Raw genomic sequence first — 20,308 nt, forward strand, 5'->3', positions numbered from 1 at the left:
TGATTGAGATGGCTTTTCTTCTGTAGCTCTGAAGACTTTTCTGCAAGAGAGTCCCAAAATATTTTGAACAAGTGCATAACCCCCCAAAGTGAAAAGTTTGAAGGGAGCCTCTCATTTGAATGTCAAGTTCAGGAATCTTCATTTTTAAAAAATTGCCAGTTTATAATAAATAATATCTTGAACCAAATGCTAAATATCTAATTTTACCCAAAGGACACTAATGAATTAATTTGGAGAAAATATAGCCTTTTTTCTGTATGCACATTTTACTTTGATTTTACAATCTGTGGGCTGAGAATTGTGCAGGTATGTATATATCTGTATTTATACAGTTATATACAAGTAATGGGAGCATGAGAGTATATGTGATTCAGGTTAATTATTTTATGTCAAGACATTAAACATGATCATGTATGCATGCATATGTAGAGAATATATTCATACATACATCTTATAAGCAGTCCCCAACTTATTAGTAGTTTGTGATCCACATTTCAAATGTAGATTAATTGGTTGGAATTTGGAACATTTCCCCTTGAAAATGATTTAATACATGTTGGCTAGGTTTCCAGGCTTGCCTATAAATGCCTATTTAACCAATAACATCATGAAAGAAAGCATAGTACTTTTCAGCTATACCTAACTGCTACTTAGAACATTATTTCTCGGGGTAAATATATTTCATGTTCTAATTTAAGATGCTAAGAACATGGCTCTCCAATGGCAGTAGTATTCAAGACTCCCATGTTAGAGGAAGGACAGGGTAAATACTATTGACTATTAGTTACTTCTTAATTCTATGCATCTGGATTAGAAATGGCACCTTAAAAGCTAAGAATATTTTTTTTTCAATGAGTAGGGTAGCTATCTTGGGAAAAGGAGGAAAATGAAAGAGGAGCTAGGCTGCTTCTCAAGGAGAAGAGATAATGATAATGAGTAAAGAAAGTAGAGTCAATCAACTCTCATTTTGCTTCTGTTTTCTTTGCCAAAGAGAATGAGCTTTGGGCCAGAAAGGGCAGAACCAAAAGTGATAATAGGAAGTTGATACGCAAGATAAATGAGGTGATGTACAGTGAAATACATGCTAGGGACTTTCTAATTTTTTTATGTACCTCTGGTGCTTTAGCACAGTGTCTCACACATAGCAAGTGCTTAATAAAATATTCTATTTTTTGATTCATTCATACATTCAACTAGCAGATATAATTGCCAAACCACTGGCAGTGATCATTCAAAGATCAGGAACCCGAAGGAGGCATATAGTGTCCTGACTTTGATAAAAGGGAAGAGAATTGAATATACAAACTATTGTCAGGTTAGCAGACTTTCTGACAAGATGCTAGAAAGTGATAATAAAGGGATGTACATCTTTAAAAGGAGGTAGGCATAATGTTCTCATCAAGAACAGTTCATGAAAGACTAATCTCATTTCCTCTTTTAACAGGATTACTATACTGTGACATTCAGAGAATGATGGAGATGGGGTTTAGCCAGATGTCTTCCTCATTATATTATCAGCTCATTGAGGGGAGGGACTGTATATTGTACCCTTTTTATGTTCCCAGCTCTTAGCACAGTGTCTGGCACATACTAGATACATAATAAATGTTCACCAATTGGTTGATTGAAAGTATTTGACAAAGTATCACATTCTCTTTTTCTAGCAAAGATAGAGTGATATAGTCTAAGCCTAGACTATATTACAGTTACATGAATTTCACACTGTTTAAATGGCTAGATCGAGTCATTAATGGTTTGGTTTTCATTTGGAAGGAGGTGTGAGTGAATTGTCCAAGGTATCTATGCTATGTCCAAAGTATCTTAACATTTTTACCAATGACCTGACAAAGATCTAGAAAGCATATCAAATTAGTAAATGACATAAAAACTAAGAGAAACAGCCAATACATTGTAGAACACAGTCAAAATTTTAAAAGATCTTCAAAAAAGCAAATTTTAAAAGATCTTGACAAGTTAGGACACTTGTCCAAACTGAATAATATGCAATGTAATAGAAATAAAAATAAAGTCAAACAAATTCAAAAAATCAACATTACATGTACAAGATGGGAAGATGTGGCTAGACAATAGTTAGAAAAGACTGAAGGGGAGCTTAGTTGGCTATAACTTCAATATAGAAGTCAAGAATTTGATATATAGCTAATAAAATCAATGAAGGCTTAGACTACATTAAGAGAGTCATGGTGTCTAGGGCAAGTGAGGTGATAGTACTATAGAATTTTGCCTTTGTCAGACACATGTAGAGTGTGGAACTCAGTTGTGAGTGCCATATTTTTAGGAAGGCTATTGATAACCTAGAGAGGTTACAGAAGAAGACAATCAGGATGGTGAAGGGCTTCAAGACTGTGCCAGAAGAGCATCAACCAAATGAACTCAGCATGTTTCAATGGGAGGAAAAAATACTTAGGGAAAAACAATAACTGTCTTTAAGTCTCTAAAGGGTCTTCATCATGTAGAAGAGCCTTATTCTGCCTGGTCCCAAAAGGAAGACCTAGGATCAATGGGCAGAAGTTGCAAATAGGCAAATGTAGGATTGGAATAAGGCAAACTTTCCTTACAATTAGAGCTATCCAAAAGCAGAACAGGCTGCTTTATGAGGTAGTTAACTCTCCTTCACTGGACATCTTCAGGCAAAGATGGTATGTCCATTTACCAAGTACACTGTAGAGAGGATTCTAGGTCAGAAATAGGATGGACTCTATGGCCTCTGAGATCCCTTCCAAATTTAGGATCTTGTGATTCAATATTTGTTGAAGGTACTTCTCCTATGTCAATTATTCCCAAGCGTTCTGAATTCAGGGGGAAGGGAGGTTGCCTTCATAGATGGGCATAGTCTCCATGGATTTCCCTGCAGCCCATTTGTATAGATGGGCTATTCATAAATCAAATGTTCATATATAAGGAACTGTACATTTATTTACATGTGTATATTCCACACAAACATGTATGTACATATATGCATGTATATTTTATACATACATATATATGGCTTTACATACGTACATGTGTGTATGTAAAGCCAAAACTGTAGAGAAAAGGCCTTACTTGGGCCTTTTCTGGGTGACTGGGTGGATTTTCTGTTTATTTGGGAGGGAGGGAATCCTTCACACTTTACCTAAAGTTGCAATCAAAGCTGTTTCCCATCAATGCCTTTCTGGGTTTTTTTCCTAATAGTTCAAATTCTCCCAAGGTAGAAACAGTACAAGCTATAATAAACATAGACAAGCATTTTCTTTCCTGATCGTAGGCTTCAGCCTCCTCTTTTATAAGAAGACATTTGCCCCTTCTTGTAGAATCATTTTAAGGCCATTCAAAGCTAAAACAGTTCATAGTTTTATTTTAAACTAAGCAGAATAAACATATCTCTGTCTAAATGAAAACATGCAGGGCTAGGTATATGGTGATATTTTGGCTTTTTCTTCCTACATCTCAGGGTCTCACAGAAATAACTTCTCAATTTGGGGAGACAGAGGAAAGTGAAGAGAATGTGTCTATACATCCATTGGCCCAATGTTCCTTTTCCAAAGGTGGAAAGTATATTGGTGACAGTTTCAGTATAGATTCAATAAGAGTAGTAGGAGACAGAGATCTTCTTTTATGTCAAGTAGACACAAAGAAGCATGGCACTTGCATGCACCAAACACTACTGCACTTAGAAGGCAACAATGAAAGAGAACAAAGAAACAACAGCAACAACAACAAAGATTTGGTTGTACTTCCATTTCCAAATGTATAGTGGAGCAAATTGTTGCCTCCTGGTGCCTAAGTGATGATCAGTGTTGTAAGAAATTGTGATCAGCCCTTTTCATTAAAACCCCAGATGTTCTCATATTTCAGGAGTATGCTTTGAGTAAGAATTCTCTTCAAGACCAGTAGGAGTTCCCATGTTAAAGCACATCTGACGTTTACCTGAAACCTTTGGCACTCCATGGTCTTATGAGTCTTATGGTCACCCAGAGTCCATCATCATAGAGCCTGAATCCAGAGGCAACCACAGACTTGCTGAATCATACTGTGTACCCTCCTGAGGGTTCAAATGGAACTAACTTCCTGTGTCCAATGACTGTGTATTGTCTGAAGGAGGCTTCATCCTGTTTGCAGTTGTGGAAACTTGGAGTCAGCACAAGGGTACTAACTTCTGTCCCTGATTCTCCTCGTTTTATCCAAGAAACCAAAAGCTGCCTCTAAATTTTTCCTGACAGAGCCCCTTCCATTAAGAAGATAATTAATGGTGAGACTCTTTCACTGAGCAGGAGTTTGAGAAGAGTAGCAAACACCCCATTAGCCACAAAGATAAAGAAATAATACCTGTGGCACACACACATCAGAACAAATAGAATCAGAAGAAGGCACCACTTCCCTGATTGGTTGGATATAAAACATCCTTCCCCCTGCCCCCAAGACACTGATAGTAATCATCCTTACTGAACATAGAATAATATAAATAGAAGACCCTTTGCAAGACTCACAGCCTACCAAAAACAAATATACACACACATACACACATGTACATATATGCCCTCCTTCTGTAGGGGGGTAGGTATATATCACAATCAAGTTAAAAGTGTCATAAATGCCATGAAGCAAGCTGTGTCTCCACTTTGAGCCATGATAAAGTGATTTTACTTCTTCCAAAGTCAGACAAAGTAGTACTGGGATACTTTACCACATCACACAGAATAGTTAATGAATACCCAGTATTGGACAAGGTGTTTGGGAAGATGGCAGCAGCAGCAGCAGCAGCAGCAGCGGTTGGAATAGGCTCTTGGGAAGAAAGATTGTTATTGAAGTTCTTAAAGATGCATAATAAATTGTTTCTTTTAGAGCCCAAAAGTTCTTTAACCCTTTCCCCTGAAAAACCCTATAAATATTGACATCACAGCCTCCTCTTTCACAAGGTCTCCCTCACATAAAACAGAATCTATTCAAATCAAGCATTTAAACATAAATATTAAAATAACAGGAAGAACAAAATATAAATCTACATAAGACTTCATAACTACCATAGCACCTATTAACCCAGACAAATGTATTCTCCTTGGAGAGGAACAGGAAAAGGCTGAGAAGGTTAAGGAGTCTTGTGACATGTCATTAAATATTTAATCACCTTTTCAATGTTGTAAAGTCTGAGCCTTATTATATTTCATCTGACTAAACAGTTCATTCTATACACTATGGATTCCAAGACCCCTTTGGGAAAAAATAAACAAACAAATAAACAAACAACCTTCTGAGAGGCAGGGTTAAAAAAATAAGCATCATCTCATTGCCAAGTTTCTATTGATGCTTTAGTGAAGAATCTCCAACCCCTAAACCCACCAATCCACAGGAGGGCCAAGTGATTGAGTCCAATGGTTTTTAGTCTCCAAGAATCAGTTTTACAAAAGATGCTGCATCTGTTGCTTTGGATTCATGCAGAGTGAAAAATTGGTGTTGCTGGGGAGAAAACAGAAATATACATTATCAATGTTAGCCACTTATATAGGAGGTTAACAAAAAATGTGTAATTGGGTAGGAAGCTGATTATATGAATCCATTAGGGCTATATTAAGATTTCTACCCATACTGCACAGTGCCCAACAGACAGTAGGCACAGTAAATAATAACAACTTATTAATAATAATAGCTAGCATGTATATAATGCTTTAAGATTTCCAAAGCATTTTATAAATATTATTTCATTTTCTACTCACAACAATCCTGGGAAGTAGATGCTATTATTAACACCCCCCCCCATTTTACAGATGAAGAAACTGAGGCAAATGGAGGTTAAGTGACATGCCCAGAGTCAGACAGCTAATAATGGTCTGAGGCTGGTTTTGAACTTGGGTGTGAAGACCAAATACTTAAATATTTCTAAAGCACTTAGCACAGCCCTGGACACATGCACTAGTAAATGTTTAACAAATGTTTTCTTCTTTCCTTCCTTTCCCTTTAGAACTCCTCGGGGAAAGGGTGAGAAGAAAAAAACTGATTTAATAAATTATTAAATTTATAAAGCTGCCATTAATACTTGACAGTGAGGCAATCTAGGTTGCCATGGATTTGGTAAATCTTTTGACTTTACAATAATGTTAAAAGTACTAGTCAAATCCCATCAATACCTGTAATTTGTACTCATTCCTGAGAAGGGCTGTCCCTTCCGGGAAGAAATGTATTTTGCCTCTGTACTGAGTGTCTTTGGAATTAAAACAAATTTACAGGTTAGATATTGAAAAGGGAAAAAATAAATATTCAGGCATTTCATATCTCAGATGAACAGAATTTAGAAAAACACTTGGTCTTAGAAAAACATCTCCCCAGAACAATCACATAAGAAACTTTAGAACAGTTCTGAAGAAAAGTTAAGGATTTTTTCATGCACATGAATGCTACAATTCTCTGATTCCTCAGTTATGTTGCTGGTGAGTACACTGCTTTCAAAGTGTGAGCATTGCAACTCTGCATAAAAGAAACCTGTTCCTATCCCATTCCAAATGAAATGATTCAATAACAGAATCTTTTATTCTTCAGGTGTATCAAAAAACACTTCTCATGTCCACTACCCCCCATCCTGAGTGTCTGCTAGTATTATTTTAAATAACAATTTAAAGAGCTAAAAATGTTGTCCTTTTGCTTCATGGCATAGTTGAGTCACTTCATGTTTCCCTTACTTTCGAGATTTCAGTTGTCAACTTTCATGTAGCCTGGTGGGAGGTTTTTCCCATTGTACTTATTTTAAACCTGACAGCAAAGGGTAGAGTGAGTCACATTGTGGGGAACCCAAAGCCTTCCCAGGGAAGTTTTTAGAAACAGCACAAAGATCAGGTGAGGGAAAAACAAAACAAAACAAAAAGCCAGACTCAGAAAAGGAAGATGGTCCCCCAGTAGTCCCCCAACAACTTTGCTTTCAAGTCATTCTTCCAAAAACAGTCTGGGTGTTGTTAGTCTGCAAATCAAAGAGGAACTAGATTAGTCTGTGTTAACAGCTGGCTCTGAGCCTGGAAATCTCTATAAGTCATCAATAGAAGTCATTCTTCCATGAAGCTGAGAAGGAGCAGGGTTACTTGATTCTTGGGCTCTAAGCCACCTGATATCAGTCCCCAGGGATGACATACAGTGCCACCCTGTGAATTACAAAGCATCATATTGACATATTTATTTGCACTGACCAAGCTATTTTCAAACATTTTTATCATTATTGGGTAGTAGGGGGATCCCTGCATTTCCTGGACACTTGAGATTTTCTCAAATTACTGAAAATGGGGGTAGAGGGGGCAAATGAAAGTGTTTCCTGATACAAATCTACACCTTCCAGCCCCCACACTGTCTCTTTGTTCAGGAGGTCTGGGCATGATATCCAACAAACTGCCTTGAAGTCATTCTTCCAAAATCAGTCTGGGTGTGTTTTCTTCCCCACCTTTTTTTTTAATTCACAGGCTAGAAAACTGTTGTAGGAACCTCAAGGGGAGGGGGAAACCAAGGAAGTCAGAGCCATGGGCAGTCACTGTCAAAATAGAAAGTCTGACTCGCCCTCATGTGGGATTTGAGGCTATAAAAGGTTGGGAAAGGACCCATTTCTCCTGCAAGCAAAGGCTAAGAATAACATAGACCACAAAGCATTCTGAAAGTCACCAGCTTATGATTTGGAATTGACTTTGAGATGTGGGGTCCTAGAAACAAGATGAAGGTGATTCTCCTCCTACTTTTAGAAGGCCCCAAAGTACACAGGATGCAACACACTCAACATAATGGTGTGAAAGTATCCTATCATGAATATGGGATGTTGTATTGCAATAAGATATCCAACATGTGTTAATGACACCCAACAGCTGCACAACCTACCACCTTATTCCACCCACAATCACCAAAACCTCTGTGCATAACCACTAAATTAAGGTACCATGACACAACTATGTGTCCGCACCCAGCCCTGCCAACCATATATTAAACATATACACACACATATCAGTAGTAGCTTGTCAAAGCTAACCACTGTAGCACCTATTGTGGAAGAAGCACCATTTATCTTGTGTGGGTTGGGTTGGTTTCCCTTTAATGTGGAAAGGAGGCCATTCTTAGGATTTGGTTGGCCCAGACGACCTGGGATTGAATTATAGGTTTGGTTTCCTTGCCCCCTGAAGCATAAAAGGCACAGGCTATGGACAGTTGCCACTAGTGAGGTCTTAAAGGAACTACTACTGCCCTGTGCAGATGACTTTATAACAGCATTAATGTGTATTGTCCTTGCTTAGATAGCTGAAATGGGGAGTTCTTTAGTTTGGGGTAGAGAAAGATGAATTATCTCTGCAGCTGATTCCCCAATAGAGGACAGTAGGGGGGTGGGTGAAATTTCTTTAAGAGATACGTTTGGTAGACTGGATTTATGCTTCCCAGCAGGGACACTGACTATGACCTAGCTGCTTAGGGTTCAATTAGAACTTGACTTTTGAGTACTGCCCCACCTAAATGTCATCACCAATTAGCTATGGGCCTTCCCTGACACCATTAATACCAGGCCTAGGCAGATCCACTAGTGAATTTGATCAGGATAATAGTGCATCTCTAGAAGGCAAGTAGATCTATGCAAATAGGAGCTCAGGGAGTAAGCACTATGCCCACTGCCACATTAGGTGGATAATTAATCATGATACTCTTTCCCTTGAGGAACTTGGAATATGGCTTTTGAAATGTGGAATGGACGAGTAGACAGATAATCAGCCCGTAGAGGTGAGAACTGGGGGTCAGGAAGAACCAGTTCAAATTTGGCCACAGACACTACTTACAAGCTCTGTGACCCACTTAACCTGTTTCCCTTAAGAAGGAAATGACAAACCACTATAGTATCTTTGCCAAGAAAATCCCATGGACAGTATTGGCATGCTATGGTCCAGAGGGTCATGAAGAGTCAGACAAGACAGAACAACAACAATTTCACTTGTTTAATGATATAGAGGAGATGAAATTGTCTTCTTATACCCTTAGTAGGAAAGAATTTACCTGGAAGAAAGGAGTCCCTGGATGAGGATGACGGGGAATCTCCATCTAGCCTGGACAGAAAAAGGGAGACCTCTGAAAGGCCCCAAATTTAGCACCATCCCCCTCTGCTGGAGTTCCCAAGAAGGAAGAGGTTTTGACTGGTGGGCCAGAGACCTTTAGCGGGTAGTCCAATGACAGAAGTACCAACACAAACTTAGTCCCTGGGTGAGATAGCATGTAAAAGGCTTAAAACCTTTTAAATACTTTGCCATTGTATTTAACAGTAGAGATCGGTGATTATGTTGGAAGTATCATCAATTGGAGCTCTTACATTCCTGGTGTTGATACTGGTCATAATGGTAATTTTTACATAAGTAGGCTTATGCTGAGCCATTCTTGGCATTACCTTTATTGTATGAAGTTTACTTTTAGAAGATTGTATTGTTTTATGTTTTTATTATTTTATTAATCTCTAAAACTGGTATTGTTATGAAGTCTGAATTCTTTTAAGACTTTTTTAGTGGTAGGTCACCTAGGAAATTTTGGGATCTTACCAGAAAGGGATGAGATATGATCAAAACACCATCTATTTGTAGGAGATAGACTGGGTTTCCTTTAAGAGGGTCATTTTTGGTATTTGGTTGGCCTGAGACTGAGGCTTGAATTATTGATGTGACTTCCCTGCCCCCTTAAGTGTAAAAGGGCTAGCTTGAGTTGGTGACTGAGTGGTTTTAGTGGCATGACTACCATTCTGTGGGGATGTCTTTTTGACCCACCATTGATTCTGGTAGTGAGTGAGGAGGCAGAAGGGAATAATGTTTTATTTTAAGAAGTATCCTTTTTAACCTTGAGAATTGTATCCTTTTTATCCTTTGTGATTAATGAAGTTATTTTATTGCATTTTATGGTCAACAAGTATTTCACTGCATTCTAACCCCAGGCCTGAATCATTTAATTGTCCCTAAGTTAGACCTAGTCCAAAACAGTCAGCATTACTGACCATCATCATCTCCTGGAGTCAAATCCTACCAAACCATGCCAATGGGTAACAGTTTGAAAGTGTAGATAATTTATCTTAGAGGTTATAGGGAGCATGACCTATTTGTTCATTCCTGAGTTCAATCCAAGGGAAGAAGAAAAGAATTTAGAGTTTTCTAGAAGTCAAAAACAAACCAACTCAGCACCCCTATTTTCCTTGCAGCAGATGGAAATGGAAATGGCAAAGTGTTAGTTAGTAGTGCTTTCTATTTGTGCTCCATTTCATCTGGAAAGACATTCTTCCCTCCCAGCCCATCTAGTCTTCTAACTTGAACAATAGTATCTCAGCATCTGTTTTCCCAATGCTAGAGTCAGGGAGTTCGGACTCAGATTTTCCATTAAAAACCTCAACTCCACAGGAAAGCAGGGAGCAGTTATGGTCTTAAAAGAGAAGTCCATTCCAGTACCACAAAGTCTAAAGCCATAAGAAGAATAAGAAAAAAAAAAACCACAAGACCTCACAACATTAATATGTCAGCCATAAAATACCACAGTGTTAAGATATTCTGGAAAGGTAGCTTAATAGAAATGAACACAGCTGCCAGTGGGTATTAAGCTGGAACCAAACATCTTTCCTCAAATGTGCTCCAGTGAACCTTTATGATAAGAGACCACTTGGAAAGAAAATGCATCACTCTTTAAATACACACAGACACATATGAATAAACTAGACCCTTTTGCCTGACAACTGGTGTCAAATCAAAATCATATTGAAATTGCATTTCAGAGTCTAAAATAACACCCCGGGGCCTACTCGTAGTGTCAAAATTAATTTTTAATCCATATTAAATCCTAGGTCTCATACCTATTTGGCACTTAAATACTTGTTGAATTGAAACTTTTGTTGAATACTTAAAATGGGATATGAAGAATAGCAGGGCCTCCTAAGCCAGGTAATCAAACTGCTCATAAATGGGGTAAGAAAAGAAGGCCACATACTGAATGAATTTTTTTTTCACTAATCACCCCGTCTCTTGGACCATATCACAAGCCCTCAGCCCCAATGTAAAACTGCTCTTAGAGTTCTGAAACATTGGGAGCTACCTCATTAATGGGGATGGCAAAAATTCTGCACAGACTAAAACTGAAGGAACAAGGGCCCAGACTACCTTCAGGGCCAGGAAAAAATGAATAAATGATGAAGGAACTCAAAGAGAAAAGCTAAGGTCATTCAGGGCTATAGTAAGACCATTTATCCCTTCTCAGGTCACAAAGCTACCAAGAATTCTTCTTTCTTTTCTTTTGGGGTCATCCAATTGAAATGAATACAATTCAGTTGATACAGCAAAGCTGGATCTTTGGCCAGAATTTAAATCTTAAGCTTAAACCAGAGAAACTGAAAGGTGTTCCATGATTTCTTGCCAGCTTCAAACATCTCTCTCATCAGTTTCCTGGATCTAGAATGAGGAGATTAAGTTCAAATCCCAGCTGGCTCACTTCCTAGCTATGCAACCTTAGTCACACTAAGATGAGACTCAGTTCCCTCATCTGTAAAATGGGGATAATGATACTTTCACTATTTACCTTACCCAGCTGTTGCAAGGAAAGTTCTTTGTAAGGTTTTCTTGTTCAGTAGCTTCAGTCATGTCCAATTCTTCATGACCCTGTATGGAGTTTTCTTGGCAAAGATACTGAAGTGGGTTTGCCATTTCTTTCGCCAGCTCATTTTACAGATGAGGAAACCAAGTCAAATAGGTTTAATTGATTTCCCCAGGGACACACAGTGTCTGTGGCTAGAATTGAACTCAGGTCTTCCTGATTCCAAGCCCAGTGTTCTATCCGCTGTACCAACTGGCTAGCTGCCCACTTTGTAAGAAGTGCTATATAAAAATAAGCTATCATTATCATCATCATTATTATCTGTACTTTTTTATTATGAAGTCACCATATTCTTCATTTGGTTAAAGGACTCCAGAAGCAATATCTTTAGTACTCTACCTGGGGAAAGCATGGAGAGTAATAATGGTTTCAGTGTGGAAAGAAGAGGCAAGGATGAAAAATTTCATTTCTTACTTAATAATTGGGATATTGGCCCAAAAAAGGGTTATTTTTATCCCATATAAAATGAAAAACCTAATGGAAAATTCCAGGAAAATCATCCCTGAATTAGTGAACATTCTGAAATATAGAATATGGTTTAAAGAAATGCATTTATATCATCATTAAATATGAACAGCAACAAAACCTGATGACTGACAAATGTTGCAAATAAGTCCTCCTGATTTCTTTGTGATTAAAATATGGTTATACATGTCCTCCTAAAATGCTATAAAAGTTTATTTTCTTGGGTAAGCTAAACATTGTGACAAGGTTTTATTTATATTATGAATTTGCTGAGAAAAATCCTTTATTTCATAGTTAGTACGAAAGGTAAATCATGAATTCTCATTGAATAGGATTCAAATTAATGAAATTTTACCAAACTTATTTTAGGCTAGCAGTATCTTAGGAGAGGGGCCATATTTCTAACCAAGGAAGAAATAAATATTTGTCTAGACATAAAAAAAAACAAACCAAATTTTTTTCAACAAAATTGATTAAGGCTGATGTTTCATCCAAAACAATCTATACTCATTCTTCTGAATCTCTTGTACCACTTTTCAAGAAACTTTTTTTAAAAGCCTAAAATTCCTTCTGCAATAGTAATGTAGGATCCTTGGCACCTTCTAAATCTGAGGATCTCAGAGATCTCAAAGCACTTTGCAAATATCACTATGTGCTGTATAACTCTGATATTTTCCCATAAAAGTAGTAAGGAATGGTAATTAAGGGATCTTTGCCAAGATTACTCAAGAGACAGTACTCAGATTAGAAATAAAACCTAGTACTCTGAATTCTTCATTAAAAAAAAAATCAATCACTGGCATTCATGTCTTGGTGAATTCACTATTTCAATGTGAAATAGTGTTTGGTAGTTGGTAGTGTTGGTAGTTGTTTGGTTATCATTTATATTTGAGTTGTTTAATCTTCAGTAGATGTTAGTTTGGACATGTTTATACCACTAACAATACTCACCATAAGTTCTGCATATGTTGGCCGTTCTTTGGAATTCTTCTTCAAGCTTAAAAAAGGGAAGAATTAAACACATTAAAATCAAGAAACCATCTGCATTTTCACTAGACTAGGATTTCAGAACCTGCAGAAGACTAAACATAACCAACTTTAAAACAATATTGAAAGCATAGGTTTCCAATGTTGATTTGCCTCTTCCGTTCCCCTTCAAAATCAAGTTTTAAGTCAACAGTGGACATGAGTTCATAGAAAGAAAATACATCTACTTTTCTTGGAGATGCCATACCTATGACATAAAAGTTTGCCCTTCAAATTTACAGTCATTATAAATCAAAATATATCTACTTTCCTTTAGAATCTACTTTCAATCCACCACCCACAACTCTCTGCACAACCAGGGTTTGGCAATGGAATCTTAAAGCTATATTTGCTATGGAATAATGTTAAGACTCTGGGATCACTACATCTCAACTAGTCTGTTCACTATTACTTCTTCTTTCTCCTGGTTTCCTGGAAATGCTTCCTTTTTGCATGCCACTAATATGGTCCATAAAAGCAAATTTAACCTAAAAATTTTTCAAGGCAATGAAATTTATGTATGGCAGATTAATTGCCAAGGTAAAAAGTATATTCAGTCAATAATGAAGGAATTATTCTTTCTTAGTCAAACTGAATAGGGATGTACTAGTTTGTGACAAGCACAGTCATGTCTATTCATCATTCAGTCCATAACTGTGACTCCTGTGGAAAAAGGGGAGAGGGTGGTTAATGAAAGAGCTATGAAGTCAATCAATCCATGTTGTGATATCAGAGATAAAAATCTACCTCCACTTTGAGGCATAGTATCCAGAATGAGAACAGTGATAGTTCTACTGTATTCTGCCTTGTGTTCAGTTCTGGGTGCCATTTTTTAGGAAGAACATTAACAAGATGGAACATGCCCAGAAGAGTGTGAATGGGAAAGTAAAAGAAATGGAGACCATGACATAAAGAATCATCTAAAAGAACTATGGGTGTATATATAGCCTGAAGAAGAGAAAATTTTAGGGGGCATATGATAGCCAACCTCAAGAATTTGAAGGGCTATCATAAGGAAGAGAAATTAGACTTGCTCAGAGGGCAGAACCAGGTACAATAAGTAGAAATTATAATAAAAGAATAGACCCAAGCTTGATGTAAGGACACACTTCATAAAAATTAAAACAATCCAAAAGTAGTGTTGCCTTGAGAGCTTCCCCCTCACTGAATGCATCCATACAGATACCTGATGACTACTTGTTGAGTATCATATAGAAAACATTCTTGGCCAGGTAAGACTTAGTCTAGATTTCCTCTGAGTTCCCTTCCAACTCAGATTCTTTTGCTTAAACTAAACACATTTTAGCAAAATTTGGTTTTAGGATTAAAATACACAATACAAAGAGACAAATTATTTTGAAAAGGATCAATACAGTTAGTCAACAAGTCAGTCAGTCAGGAAACATTTACTCAGCACCTATTCTGTACCAGGAACTGTGCTAAGCTCTGGGGAGACAAAGAAAGGCAAAAAAAGCCACTTCTCTCAAAGAATTAACATTCGAAAGAAGAAAGAAAATCTATTTGGATACAAAAGTTTGAGTTACAGGGCAGAGAGAAGGAAGTTATATAACAATGTGCAGATTACCTGGAAGTTATACCATTTCCCCTACCTTTCAAAAGCATATACTGTATGGATTGAAAACAGCCTGTCTAGCTAAGGCCAGAGTAACCAGGATGTAACTGAACTTTGATTAGAACCAATATATGTTTTGACAGGAGCAAGAGACCTAAAAATCTGAATATGACCCCTATATTACCTAAGTGGCTGCTAACACCAAAAGGGAGGGAAAATAGTTATGAAGAAACTTTGGTTATTTAAAAGACTTATAGTTTCAAAAATAAAAAGGAAGAGGATCTAGAATACTGAATATCAATGGAAACTGTGAGATGAAATTTGGCACATGGAAAATCCCAAAATTAATGGCATAGATAACTAAATGTAGAACAGAAAGATATCTTAGAAATAATCTCATTTGCCTACTCCCCCTTCATATTTCCAAGGAAGAAACTGAGACTCAAAAATGCCCAAGTTCACACATGTATTAACCAAAAGACTTTATAGCCAGTTTTATTGTTGTCTGAATAACTGTCCTCCTTTTCCTCTTTCTCCTCATCTTTCTCCTCTTCTTTGTTCTCCTCCTCCATTATCACCCTGACCCCTATCCCCCACCTCCACTTAAAGATCAGTATATCGGGGCAGCTAGGTGGCACAGTGGATAAAGCACCAGCCCTGGATTCAGGAGTACCTGAGTTCAAATCCGGCCTCAGACACTTACTAGCTGTGTGACCCTGGGCAAGTCACTTAACCCCCATTGCCCCACACACACACACACACAAAAAAAGATCAGTATATCACCTTCAAAGATCAGGCCCCTGCTGTTCTACAGGGGAAGGAATGTAGAAAAATATTTTGATCCCAGATTCACTGTTCTAATGTATGTATGTAATATCTATAACCCAACCAGCTAATGTTGTAATAGCCTCAAGTTATCTGACTAATGTTCTATATGAACATAAGCATCACAAAGTAGATTATTCACACCTGAGAGGGTGGGAAGAGGGAACCCAAGTTAATGAAGAAAAATACAATCATAGATATGAAGGCTGAATTCAAACTTTAATTGGGAATTTTATGAGGTTTCGGTTTACATTGAACATTTACAAAGCTTTCAGGCTAGTGTCACTCACTAGACTCTCTAATGTGTGTGGAATCTTCCTATTTGGGGCAGGATACTTTTCTATTCTTTACTTTTCTGCATGGTAAATAGTCTAACAAAGTTAAGACTCCAAACCAGGAAAACCACATTTTTCAAAAAGTGCCAAAATATGCTATCTTTCCAACAAATAAGTCCCATTTGATTTCATGTGTTTTGTTACATAGTTACAATGCAAAAATAAGCAACTTTCTCCTCTGGCTTACTAGGAGAACTTAATGATTTTCCTTCACGAGAGAGAATTTTTTAAAAAGAAGTATCTACTTACTTCCTGAGTAGCTGGCTTATGGGAAATTTCCCATATGAAATTTAAACAGGCCTTGAAATTAATATATTGTGGATAGTATCCAAAAGGTGACTCAAAGAGAAGTGCCATCGTGAACTACAACCGACATGTCATGTAAAGAGATGCTTGAAAATTCAGGAAATAGAGGATGTTGGCCAAACAGAAATTTTCTGTCTCCTAGCCCCGCATTAGCAAGTTCAGTTTTACTGTAAGTGTTACATAGTCTTACTAATATAGAAAACACTAATACAGCAAACCAACATTGTTTAATGCATTAATATAGTCTATTCTTTATCTTTCAAATCTATAAGACTTCAAAATACGGACTAAGAATAGCAAACTACTCAGGATAAGGTTAGGGGGATAGGAAACAAACTTTCCATCTTTAATGGGAAGCACTTGAAATTCAATATAAAATAACAACTGTCAAGTTCAAAGCTACATCAATTTCTTGTTGGGATTGATTCAGACTTTTGAGTTTTCAAGTGGCTTGCCATTTCCAAGCGTGCAATTAGTTCACTGCTCTAATTCCTCTTCCAAATGCCACAACACATGCTCCTGACCGTAGCTGACACTAAAAAACAGCTTCCTGCTGCCTTAAGAATTGCTAGTTTGGTGTTTGTGCTGACCAGAGGATTTCTGCCTATTTGAACTCACCCTGGCTGATTCCAAGGAGGACTATTTGGTGCATCCGCAGAAGAAAAACATATTGCGCCTTTGTAACCATGCATTTGTCATAAGCAAAATAAATATGCCCTGTCTCTACTCACTGCCTGCCAAGATAGAAAATATGATTGACTCCTTTTAGCACCATTTATCTACTGTTGGAAAACATATGCACCTGTGATGGCTTCCAATACACTAGCCCAAAGTTTACTGCATCAAGATGGGTAGGATCAAAGTCCATCTGATGTGTTAGGGCTGGATTTATGTTCAGTAATTCTCTAAAATCATAAGATATTCTAAAAAACAGAAAAGTAGTCTTTTTTTCTTCTTATCAAAACTAGATTCTGATTTTCAGTGGTATTATCTCTATTCATTAGGCCTAATGTTATTGCTGTCATTCGGTTGCTTCTGACCCGTGGTGACCCCATTTCGGGGCTTCTTGGCAAAGATATTTGAATGGCTTGCTATTTTCTTCTCTAGCTCATTTTACATATAAGGAAACTGAGGTAAATATGGTTAAGTGACTTGTCCATGATCACACAACTATTAAGTATCTGAGACAAGATTTGAATTCAGGAAGATGAACATTCCTAACTTTATATCTGGTGCTCTATGCATTAAAGGAAACCCCCTACCCATACTGCCATTATTGAGAAATCTCATTTGTTGGTCTCTTGGCAAAATTTCCCATCTTTGAGATTTCTTTACTCCTTCTTTAACCAACACACCCCAGACACAATTCCTGAAACTACAATCTAAATTTAGACCACCAACTCCAAGGAGTCTGAATTAAAAAAAAACAAAACCAATAATGATAGTTCCAAACAAAAAAAGAAAAAAAAAACTAAGTTGTTCAGAAGTCAAAATTTTAAAACAAGTTTGGAAAAGTAGGTTTATATTACAATATATTTACATTTTAAAAAATATATATAAAAGTAATCATTAAGGGGAAGCTAGGTGGTGCAGTGGATAAAGCACTGGCCCTGGATTCAGGAGGACCTGAGTTCAAATTTGGCCTCAGACACTTGACACTTACTAGCTGTGTGACCCTGGGCAAGTCATTTAACCCTCATTGCCCCATGCAAAAAAAAAAAAGTAATCATTAAAAGGATTCCCAAAAGTATAATGCTAAATGATCACTGCCCTTACCATCATCACCATCCATCTTAAAATGAAACAAAACATTTAATCCATTAAAGCTAGTAAAAATCAGGTCTTAGAAGCGGAAAACAATAGGTGGCATTTTGGGTCTCCAGATCTGGCTGAGGGTTAAGTGACTTGCCTAGGGTCACATAGCTAGTGAGTGTCAAGGGTCTAAGGCTGGATTTGAACTTAGGTCCTCCTGAATCCAGGACTGGTGCATTATCCACTGTACCACCTAGCTTCCCCCTTATCATTTTTTTCTTTTCTTTCTTTTCTTTTCCTTTAGCATTCTATAACAAGTGCTACCTTGCCAATTTAGCAAATATTGGTAATAATCAGCTAAGAGTAAAGAGCTACCAAGGAGGTGTACTGGATGTAAATGTAATGTGTGTAACAGCCCTAGAATGCCAGTAAAATACCACAGCAAAATGTTTTTAACAAAATAAAAAGGAAATAAATGCTGTAATAGACCACCAAGGATAAGGGCAAGATCCTTCTCCCGCTGCCGTTGCTCACATTTAAGAGTTCTCCATGACTAGGAATAGAATATACACAGCTGCATCAATTTCAGGAATAAAAAGAATACAACTACTAATCAATTACATAAACTGTTCATGTTCCCAGTCTTTGTTCTCTTTTTGCTCAACTACAGAGGCTTGAAAGAATTTCTAAGAGATGTGAGAAGTGTTCATGAAATCACAGCCTGATATTTCCTGGAAGACAGAGGAAGTAGGACATCCTCAAGTTATCTTGAAGCTCCATATACATATCACTTGATCTTCCATGCCAGTTCTATTCAATTACAGCTTTCTATTCAAGAAAATGGGCTAAACTTATTAATGAGAGGGTCATCAGAGACATTTATTTTATGTCTCTCATACTGAAGAATATAAAGCAACTACCATTTAGAAACATCTTCTCCAGCCTTCTTTCTATACAACTACCCCTTCTAAAAATGAATTCATTTTGGAAAACAAAAATTACCAGAAATTACAAACCTAAGAGCCACTTCTAAACAACATTAGTGCAACAATGGATCAGTATATGAGGCATAGAAGTTTGGGTATCCACATCTTATGCCCATAAGCAAGTAGATGCTATAGAAACAGAAATTATCTCCATAAAAGACCAAATCAACAAAAGATTTAAGAAACTAATATAATCTGATTTTGAAGCATTGAAAATTTTGAAATATGAAGACCTTTTAAATACCTTTATGGAAAGGAAATGGAGGTAGGATGGTCAAAGAGCAGGAACCAAGAGTAACAAATGAGCAGGCCAAGTGTTGTACTGGTATATATTTTTTTAAAATTCAAGATGGGGCAGCTAGGTGGTGCAATGGATAAAGCACTGGCCCTGGATTCAGGAGGACCTGAGTTCAAACCCAGTCTCGGACACTTGAGAATTATTAGCTCAACCCTCATTGCCCAACAACAACAACAACAACAAAAATCCAAGAGAAGGCTTCTTCACAGTATCTATACAGAAGAGAAGACATATTTAGTGAAGAATGCAAGAGGAATCACTTGTATGGGCTCCAGATACTCAGGTCTACATAAGAGTCTTCAAAAGGGGCATCAGAGGATTTGAGTTAGTGGCTTATAATGGGAATATGAAGTTGTATGAATTCGGTGTCCCAGGCATTAAGAGAATAACAGTTGCCTCTCAAAAATGAAAATAATAATAAAGTTAGTAAAAAAAAAAGGGGGGGGGAATCTTTTTATCCATGCTAATACCAGTATTGTCTTTTTCAGGCATCAGATCTATCATTGTTATGACATTTGTAGTTTGAGGAAAGATTAGGAAACCTTTTGTGATTGAGTAAAAATGTATCAGGGGCAGCTAGGTGGCACAGTGGATAAAGCACCAGTCCTGGATTCAGGAGTACCTGAGTTCAAATCTGGACTCAGACACTTGACACTTACTAGCTGTGTGACCCTGGGCAAGTCACTTAACCCCCATTGCCCCGCAAAAACCAAAACAAACAAAAAAAGTATGCAAAGTTGGCAATCTTTTTTGCTCAGATCTGGTAAGCTTTAGAGCTCTGATGCCTAAGGGCCATCTCCAAGGAACACAAAAAATTCACTTTGGTGAAATATACATGTGGAGAGAAGGAGCTGATTAATGTATGGGATAATAAACAATGACCAGAAAATGAATTTTCTGAAGAAGTTACTAGGAACCCAAAGTGATTTTTCTTTAAACCATTCATATGCTCATAAATTTAGGATTGAGAAGGACCTTTGAGATCATGCAGTCCTTAAATATACAGGGTAGAAAACTGAGGTCCAAAAAGGTTGTCACTTGACCAAGGTCACAATGGCAACAAGTAACAGAAGTAAGATTTGAACCCCTGTCCTCTAAGTTCCAAAACCATTGTTTTTCACACTAT

At 37.3% G+C, this 20,308-nt stretch overlaps 1 protein-coding gene across 2 annotated transcripts in view; it reads right to left on the reverse strand.

Annotated features, from left to right (window-relative positions):
• Positions 1 to 2,962: 2,962 nt before the first annotated feature.
• Positions 2,963 to 20,308, reverse strand: part of MAP2K6 (mitogen-activated protein kinase kinase 6) — a 177,226-nt gene continuing 159,880 nt past the window's right edge. The window contains exons 11-13 of one of the 2 annotated variants that reach the window (XM_043999725.1): positions 13,033 to 13,078; positions 9,001 to 9,050; positions 2,963 to 5,457 (exon numbers count right to left, since the gene is read on the reverse strand). In XM_043999725.1, coding sequence (XP_043855660.1) covers positions 5,400 to 5,457; positions 9,001 to 9,050; positions 13,033 to 13,078 — 154 coding nt within the window. In that variant the 3' untranslated portion in view covers positions 2,963 to 5,399. The remainder of the gene's footprint in view (positions 5,458 to 9,000; positions 9,051 to 13,032; positions 13,079 to 20,308) is intronic. The other variant, XM_043999726.1, reaches the window with a different exon arrangement.

Source organism: Dromiciops gliroides, chromosome 4, assembly GCF_019393635.1.
Source record: "Dromiciops gliroides isolate mDroGli1 chromosome 4, mDroGli1.pri, whole genome shotgun sequence".
In the NCBI taxonomy this organism is placed as follows: domain Eukaryota; kingdom Metazoa; phylum Chordata; class Mammalia; order Microbiotheria; family Microbiotheriidae; genus Dromiciops; species Dromiciops gliroides.